The sequence below is a fragment of the Scylla paramamosain genome, chromosome 33, assembly GCF_035594125.1.
Source record: "Scylla paramamosain isolate STU-SP2022 chromosome 33, ASM3559412v1, whole genome shotgun sequence".
Lineage (NCBI taxonomy): Eukaryota > Metazoa > Arthropoda > Malacostraca > Decapoda > Portunidae > Scylla > Scylla paramamosain.
This window is the reverse complement of record NC_087183.1, coordinates 4934868-4944259: the sequence shown is the minus strand read 5'-3', so window position 1 is coordinate 4944259 and position 9392 is coordinate 4934868. Positions and strand designations below refer to the sequence as shown.

The following is a 9392-nucleotide window of genomic DNA, read 5'->3' as shown; positions in this document are numbered from 1 at the left end:
TTGGTCCATAAATAAGGGAGGAGATACAAGTTGAATACAAGCAATTTATTTAACATGGGATTCGCGAGTTCACAATCCCCTCGTGTTCAAGTATATTGCGATATTTCGTTTTAATGTGAAGTAGTTGAGAAAATGCAACCTCACAAGAATACGTTGATGAAATTGGTAGGAGGTGTCAAAAAGCAATTTGTCTATGTAGTCTAGCCATTTGTACTGAACCCGCAATTTATCTCCACTGGCTGCCTACCCGCTAAACACCTTTGGTTTAATATATACATGTCCTCAGATTATGGCCCCCTACATTTTGTTACATGGCCTCTTAGGGGGCCATGTCTCCCAGTTTGGGAACTACTGATATATATATATATATATATATATATATATATATATATATATATATATATATATATATATATATATATATATATATATATATATATATATATATATATATATATATATATATATATATATATATATATATATATATATATATATATATATATATATATATATATATATATATACACACACACACACACACACACACACACACACACACACACACACACACACACACACACAGTAGAATATGTTCCGAGTTATAGATGAGGGAAGTAAGGATACACCAGACTTCCATCTTCATTTATTGTAACGTTTCACTTTCACAGAAGGCATCATCAGGCATTGCGTGACGATGATGTGAAGGCCTCACTGTATAACGAGCCAGCCATGCGTTATATCCTCTGAAGTACCCCTATTTGAGGAGTGATCCAACCCATTACTTGAAAATAAGTCCCTTGGTGGCGTTGAGGTGTTGTTCCCTGTACCAGGTGTTATAATATATATATATATATATATATATATATATATATATATATATATATATATATATATATATATATATATATATATATATATATATATATATATATATATATATATATATATATATATATATATATATATATATATATATATATATATATATATATATATATATATATATATATATATATATATATATATATATATATATATAACTATTTCCCTAGATCGCATATACTATTTCCAATATAATCTGCAGTGCTTTAGTTTGAATATAGTTTTAAGAGTAATATAGATTTGTTATATTGTTATATAGATCAGCTTTCGTGATGGATTCAACAGTGCAGTGTGCGAAAATTGATTATATAGGTAATTATAGCCGCATGTTAAGACAAAAACAAAATGTAGCGTCTATACTCAAGGGCACTATATCAAACGTTTATGCTAGGAGTTTTTTCTTCTTCCTCTTTTCTTCTTCTTCTTCTTCTTCTTCTTCTTCTTCTTATTATTATTATTATTATTATTATTATTATTATTATTATTGTTATTATTATTGTTATTATTATTATTATTATTATTATTATTATTATTATTATTATTATTATTATTATTATTATTATTTATCCATGGTGTGGTCGGCCTTTCTGATGTGTTGTTGCCAGTAAGTTGTCACATGCATCATCTTCCTTGCTCAGGTGTCTTATGTCTCTTCCATCTCCCCACCACATCCTTTGTCTTCTCTTAGCTCTTCTCACCTCCACCTTAATAAGGCCCTATAAATTTAGAAGAACCTGAAATTCATGGGTGAATTGAGGATATGTTTTTCGCTATGGTCATAGCAGTACAGGATGTGGAAATTAGTTGGTTAGTCCTCAAACCGTTCTCGATGATAGGTTCCTGTTTGCAACTTTTTTTTTTTTTTTTTTCCCCTGTATAGGTTGTTTTGAACACATGTTTTCTTCCACAGTAGTAAAAGAAAATGTATGCAATATTCGTCAACTGTTTTATATTTGTTTGGGTGTGAATAAATAAAATGCATTTGATTAAAGTATTGGTCGCATAATTGTGAATCATGTATTTACAGATCCTAAATGTACAAAATAAAGATGTGTTATTATCCTATAAATTTGAATATAAATATTATTTTCATATAAATGCAAAAAAAATCTAATGCATTTAAAGCTATATAGATGGCTTTCTTTGAAGCCACGCCAGTTTGCGATACGGATTTAAGTCTCGGACGAAGACGGACGTTTGCCGCCAAATCTGAGGCCACGCCGTGGAGGAGGACGGGAGGAGAGGACACTGCACCTTCTGCTGCCCTTGCTGGAGAGGATGGTGGGTGTAACCGAGACCTGCAGGATCCCTCAAGATGTGTGGAAGAAGTGAGTACTGTAATCAAAGACAAGTAAGATCGCTAATTCAATACAGTTGCATCCCTGGAGTTTACTTCCCCCAACCCTAACTGAACTGCCCACCTGACCTAATCTCCCTCAATCCAACTTGAATGTAGACTGAACTTGAAAAAAAATACCCATGCCAGCCAATGGTAAAAGATGAACCTTAACCAAACTTGATTCTCAAACCTATGTAGGAAGCTAACAACTCGGTTTCCCATTGAGAACTTCACCACCTCACAGTGGCAGGCAAGCCTTGTGGGTTGCAGTAATGTCTGTAAAGCAGGAATGTCACAGCTGCTCTTGGCTACAATATTTATTGTATGCAGTGGTGTTTATTATCATCACTGCACTCTGCTCAGCATACAAATTTTGCACAGGATTGAAGAGCTTCAGACAGACTACAAAGAAGAAGAAATCACTCTGAAGGGATATGTGAAGCGGCTGCATTCCCTGATTGACACTCATCTCATGGAAGCAGACCGTGAAGACATTGCTCAGCTGGAGAAAAGACTCAAAGATGCTGACATTACTGAGGTGAGATATTTCTGTCTCTGTTGACTTTACTTTGAATACTGCTTTCCCTTGAATTATTTGATTGCATACTTGTAATATTGACAGTTTTCTTTGAAAATCTCATGCTTGTGCTTGAGTTTAATCTGAAAACTTCCAAGCAGATTAATGCAAATTTCACTAATAGTGTTTTATTTTCAAATATTGATATACCTGAATTCTGAGTTTTAGTATGTATTGCTTAGTTAATGGTGATTTTGAAAAGAGGAAATTATCTTTAGTGTCAGATAAAGCCCAACAGAAATTTTGTTTCTCAAAATTAATTTTAACATTCCCTCTGAACAGGGCACATACTTCAAGAAGCTTGAGAAATTACTGGAATCAAGTTTAGAATTAGCAGCAAATAATGACAAGATAATCACAGAAAACAAGGAAATGTTACAGAACAGCATTTCCTCAGCAAAACAGAAACTCTCTATGTTTGCCTACAAAGAGAGCAGTAAGAATAGTAGTAATGCCATTGCAGATACTAACAAGAAGATAAAAGTAGAGAAGAAACTTGAAAGCAGTGGTCAAGAAAACAAAGAAGACATGAATGTACATGAGAAGGAACATGAAAATAATGGTCAGGAAAATAATGAAGAAGAGATGAAAGAATATGAAAGTAATGGTCAAGAAATTAAGGAAGATATTAATATTGATGAGGAGAAATATGAAAATGATGATCAGGAAAATAATGAAGAAGAGTTGGGAGAATATGATAGTAATGAAGAAAAACGGGTTGAAACCAATGGCATAAAGAAAGAGGAAGAAGAAATGGATACTGAAGATGTAGCTCCTTCACCACCACCACAAAAGAAGCAGACAAAGGGTTAGTTGAACCTTTCATCCTTTTACCATTCCAGATTCACATTCCACTGTGTGTACCCAACTCCTTGAACAGAGAGAATCATGTTACTGGGACTAATACATGGAGAAACTTTTCTAGCCATATCATGGATTGCTGGATGAGCAGTACAACAGGAAACAGCTCCTTTCTGGATCTCTGTGAAGTCCTGTGGCACAAATCCTGATATTAGAGATTTAGGCTTGTTTGGCTGTTCAGTTTATTTTAAGTGGTAGGCAACTAAAGTTATGTCAGTGTGGTGGCCAGTACTGCAAAATCTCATATTGCATGATGTCAATGGATTTAAGGGCCAAGAGATTGGAACCAAGGTTAATATTTTAAGTTACAGTTTATAGAAGGTTACAAATATTTATATAAAGATATCCTCAAAACTTTTCTTCCACTAAACTTGGTGATGGTATATTGACAACAGGATTGCCTTGACAGGTCGAACATCCCGCCGAAGGCAGTCTCACGCTGGACAGAGATCCATAACAGACATATTCTCATCATCCAAACAGAGGACTGAGAGCAAGGAAGGGAAAGAAGAGGAAGATGAAGACAAGGCTGTTGAACCTGATGAGAAGAAGCAAAAACTTGAGGAAGATGCAAAGGAACCTGCAAAAGACACTCCACCAAAGTAAAAAAAAAAAATCAGTCGTCAGTATACCAGGTTGAGATTTTTGGTCTCATTAGAATATTAGGAGTGCAGAGGAGGAAATGAAAGTAACATGTCAGAGTCTTATTATAGTAAGATTCCTATCAGTAGTTTCCCTTTTGTGGTTATTGTTTAGATGAACATTTTCAGCATTTCTGTGAATCCTTAAGTGTGGGCATTACATATGCACTTTGAATCATGGAGTACTTATCATACAATCACTTTCACCCTGAATTATTCAAAGTAATCAGTTAAAGGTGTAAGTCATTCACCATACACAGCTGTATGATCCGTGCATTTATTTTGCTGTTTTATTGTTCCAATATTTAAGTATTTCTCAACTTTAGGATGATTCACAAACACCATTCCAGCAGAGAGAAACCTGAGCCACAAAAGTGGATTGTGAATCGATGTGAGATATGTCGACAGCACCTCTCAAGCCCAGACCTGCTGCTGTACCCTGGCCACCCTGAGGGGTCTGTGGAGGAGTTCATTGCCCTCACAGACCAAAGACTCTCTCTCTTCACTGGCAATGAAGAATTTATTCATGAATATGATGAAAGACCACAACATAAAATCACAGAGTTCAAGTACGTTTTGTATTCAGCTTTTGTGTAGTCATGGGATCAGAAAGTTTAAAGATATTGCATTTCTGTTCTGTGGGTGAATCGTAACTTAGATTTTTAATGCTTCGGGTAAACTAATTTTACCCTTTGTCCAGATTTGTAAATGCAGATTTCACATTTGTGGTTAAAATTCTCAAAATATTGAAAATGCTTTGATTCTCATTTAAGTCTTACATGAGTATTTTATTGCCTTCTCAGTGTGTATGATACAGAGGGTCACCTTTGTCCATTTGATGGTGGCCTTATAGAGCGCAATGTTTTGCTGTACTTCTCTGGCTTCCTCAAACCTATCTATGAGGAAGATCCAAGTGCAGAGGGTGGTATTCCTACTAAGGACATTGGTCCCATCAATGAGTGGTGGATTTCTGGATTTGATGGTGGTAAGGCCCTATGATGTTGCATTTGGTACATTTGACTGCTCATATTTATTATTTGATCTTAAATATTGCATTTGCTGAACACAGGCTGTTTCAGAATGTATATTTGATTCACTATAATGAGTTTCTTGTTTCTACTTAATTTTAATTATCTATTTTACAATATTTCACATTTCCATATCCTCTTTTATACACATCCTAACAATACTTACTTAATTTCTTTTATTTTTTGGACCACTCCTTCCCTTTGCCCCTCTCCCTTTTCTAATTGAACCTTATAGCCTGCTTCATGCAATATGTAGATTGTTTTCCATTGATCACATATGATCCCCAGCTTGAGTATTCAGATATTTGCTTTGTCTCCTTTACCTTTCATCTTTGTTATCCTTTATGGCAACTAGATTTAGGAAATAGATTTTAAGCATCTTTTCTTCTGCAACTTTTATGTATGTACTGCCACATATCTCTTCACAGATATCTGAGTATAAAGAGCTCACAAAATAACTTTTCAGGTGAGAAGGCTCTGATTGGCTTCTCTACTTCATATGCTGAATACATCTTGATGTCACCTAGTGAGATATATTCTCCTTTTGTGGAGGCTGTGAAAGAAAAAATATATCTCAGTAAGCTGGTGATAGAGTTTATGCTTAATGATGTTGATGCATCCTATGAAGACTTATTGAACAAGCTTGAGACAGCAGTGCCCCCAAGTGGCCTGCGGACAATAACAGAAGACACATTGTTGAGACATGCCCAGTTTGTGTGTGACCAGGTAAGACCAGGTAATGATGTATATTTTCTGTACCATTTAGTTTTCTGGTAATATTTTCATTGCTCCCCTACAAAATTAATGTACCACATTAATGTACCATAGAAAATCTTTAAAGAGTCTAGTAGTGCTAAAGAAGTTGTCACTGTCAGTAGTGATCCCAGCATCCTGGCATTCCTTTCTTGCTTTGTAAGAAGTCCCATTAAAGGAAGGAAAAATTGTGAATATGAATAGTAGTTTTCTTTGTCATGGGATATGATGACCTAGTATATAGGTAATGTATAGTAGGTAAGCTTTATTCCCTTCCTCCACAGCCATTACAGAAATTGTTTACATGCATTCTCTCTCTCTCTCTCTCTCTCTCTCTCTCTCTCTCTCTCTCTCTCTCTCTCTCTCTCTCTCTCTCTCTCTCTCTCTCTCTCTCTCTCTCTCTCTCTCTCTCTCTCTCTCTCTCTCTCTCTCTCTCTCTCTCTCTCTCTCTGAATATGTATGTTGTACATTCATTTGAACACTCCTGCATGATGAACCACCTGATTCTTCAAATTATATGGATAAAAGATGATGTGCTACTGGATTGTAAACAAAATATTAATTATATTTACAATACTTACACAAGCAAAAGAGAAACAGCAAGCAGGCATGGACAGCATAATGGTTGGCAACATTGATGGTGCACAAAATAAGCTTTGCCAGTAAGTTTAGACTTAGGCAACCTAGGCATGGGGGAAGAGACAGGCTTGGCTTTCTTATTTTGTTTTGGCATGCAGCCTCTTAGAAGTGAAGGCATGGTAAGTACCTCTCTTGTTGGAATATAGCCTAACCGGAGTGATTTGTGAGAATCAACAAAAAGTGTGGCCATGAACACTTGCTATGTACCTTTCAAATTTTCTTCAGGTTCACAACTTTGACTTAGCTGGAGAGGAGAGTGAGGACATGCTGATCACCACACCGTGTATCCGTGACCTCATCAGACTAGCAGGCATCACTCTGGGCAAGCGTCGTGCACTGAGGCGTGTTGGTCCTAAGCTCAAGGTTGTCAAGGCACCAAAGTGGACCAAGGCAACCACAACTCCACTTGTGAGAAACCTATTTGAGTCTTTCTTCCCTGAGCAGATAGATACCGACAAAGATGCCCCTCCCACCAGAAGAACCCGGTGTGGGGTGTGCGATGCCTGTCAGAGAAATGATTGTGGGCAGTGTAAGCATTGCAAAGACATGGTCAAGTTTGGAGGCTCGGGCAGGTCCAAGCAGTGTTGCATTGATCGCCGGTGTCCCAACATGGTCGTAGCTGAGGCAGATGATGATGACAATGAGGAGCTGGTTGGCATTTCACTGAAAGATGGCACTGCCAAGCCAAAACTTCACCGCATCCGAAGACACACCCACCATGTTGCCTGGAGTGGAAAGCCAACCATCACTGAGGGGAAGAGGACTTACTATAACTGTGTCTTGATCAATGAAGAAGAATATTTTGTGAATGACTGTGTGATGGTGGAACCTGATGATCCCCAGACCCCAGTGTACATTGCTCGCATCAATCACATGTGGGAGGATGGTATGGGCAAGAAGCACTTCCATGCAGACTGGTTCTGTCGGGGAACTGACACAGTGCTGGGAGAGACAGCAGATCCACTGGAACTGTTTCTTATTAATGACTGTGAAGACACTCTTATTGATGCCATCATGAAAAAGGTAAAGACCTGGATTGCCTGCATCCCCCAGCATTCTCTCTCTCTCTCTCTCTCTCTCTCTCTCTCTCTCTCTCTCTCTCTCTCTCTCTCTCTCTCTCTCTCTCTCTCTCTCTCTCTCTCTCTCTCTCTCTCTCTCTCTCTCTCTCTCTCTCTCTCTCTCTCTCTCTCTCTCTCTCTCTCTCTCTCTCTCTCTCTCTCTCTCTCTCTCTCTCTCTCTCTCTCTCTCTCTCTCTCTCTCTCTCTCTCTCTCTCTCTCTCTCTCTCTCTCTCTCTCTCTCTCTCTCTCTCTCTCTCTCTCTCTCTCTCTCTCTCTCTCTCTCTCTCTCTCTCTCTCTCTCTCTCTCTCACACACACACACACACACACACACACAGCTTTATGATAAATTAATATAAGTGCAAATAAGTGTCTACAGAAGGTTGTATATTATGTTTTATTTATTTTGTTATGACTTGTTATTCTTGCTTCTTACATACATGCTTTTATATGTGAGAAAGGGCAAGCTGGTAAAATTCATAGTTAATTAAAAAAAATCTTTACATTTATTTTATGTGTATAGTGTAAAGTCAAATGTGTATGCCCCTGAAAGAAACACTGGTACAGTTTGAGGGAATTCTGCAGGTCACAGTACAGTATGTGGGACCACCACCAAACTGGAAGATACTTGGTGGCATCCCAGAGAGAGATGAAGACTACCCTGTCAATGAGAAGGATGGCACCATCTACTGGTACAAGATGATGTACACACCTGAGTTTGGACGCTTTGAAGACCTTCCTAAAGATTATAATATAAAAGTAAGAAATATTTATTTAAACAGCATTTGTATACACCATTGTGCTTCATATCTTGGAGAAATACCTTCTTTAGGGGAATGTCAACTCTTACTACTAACTGTTCATTGCATTCCTGGATCCTTTCTGCATTCCCAAAAGGTTAAAGTGTGAAAATAATTGTGTATGTGAATTTATGCTTGGAAATTGTCTCTGCTTCCTATCCATAAGGTGTCAGTCTGGTGTTTAGATCATATGTTGGCATGTCATGGTGTGTGATCGAACATGATCTACCATTCAAAGAAAGTTATTTGGCATGTATAGTTCTCTTCAAATATGCAAATTCAATAATGAAATAATGCAAGTACTTTAGAATAATTTTTTACGCTATATTTTCTAATGTATTGAATCCAATGACTTCAGGCAACAGATGAACAGAAAAGTCACAGGTACTGTTCCTCATGTGCTAATCTGGAAAAAGCTGAAAAGAGAGAGCTGTGTGTGCTGGGTAAGAAACTTGAGGAGTCCACTCAGTCACAAGTAAGGATTAGACTTTGTTGAGTCTGTTGATATAATCAAACTGTGAAGATTTGAAATGAGAAGATTTTCTTCCTGGCTTATGCCTAAATTCTGGTATGCTCCTACAGAACAGGTATGCATCAGTCACATATATGGAGGATGACTTTGCCGTGGGAGATTGTGTGTTTGTGAACCCAGATGCTTTCCAGTTTCAGGTAATACTAAATTTTCATTTGAAATCTTTATCTTTAGAATTATCTATATTCCTTTGAGATTATCTTCAGCCATCTTTCCTATCTATTTTGTATCCCTCATGATCTGTGACAAGTGACAATGTGAGTAAATACTGATGAAATG

The 9392-nt window shown here is 37.1% G+C and overlaps 1 protein-coding gene across 1 annotated transcript in view; it reads left to right on the top strand.

Moving 5' to 3' along the window:
• The first annotated feature begins 2054 nt into the window (after positions 1–2054).
• Positions 2055–9392, top strand: part of LOC135089539 (DNA (cytosine-5)-methyltransferase PliMCI-like) — a 27017-nt gene continuing 19679 nt past the window's right edge. Inside the window, 11 exon segments of the mRNA XM_063985195.1 lie at positions 2055–2213; positions 2606–2762; positions 3084–3609; positions 4072–4264; positions 4657–4872; positions 5107–5288; positions 5798–6057; positions 6949–7746; positions 8367–8540; positions 8940–9056; positions 9164–9250. Coding sequence (XP_063841265.1) covers positions 2164–2213; positions 2606–2762; positions 3084–3609; positions 4072–4264; positions 4657–4872; positions 5107–5288; positions 5798–6057; positions 6949–7746; positions 8367–8540; positions 8940–9056; positions 9164–9250 — 2760 coding nt within the window. The 5' untranslated portion in view covers positions 2055–2163.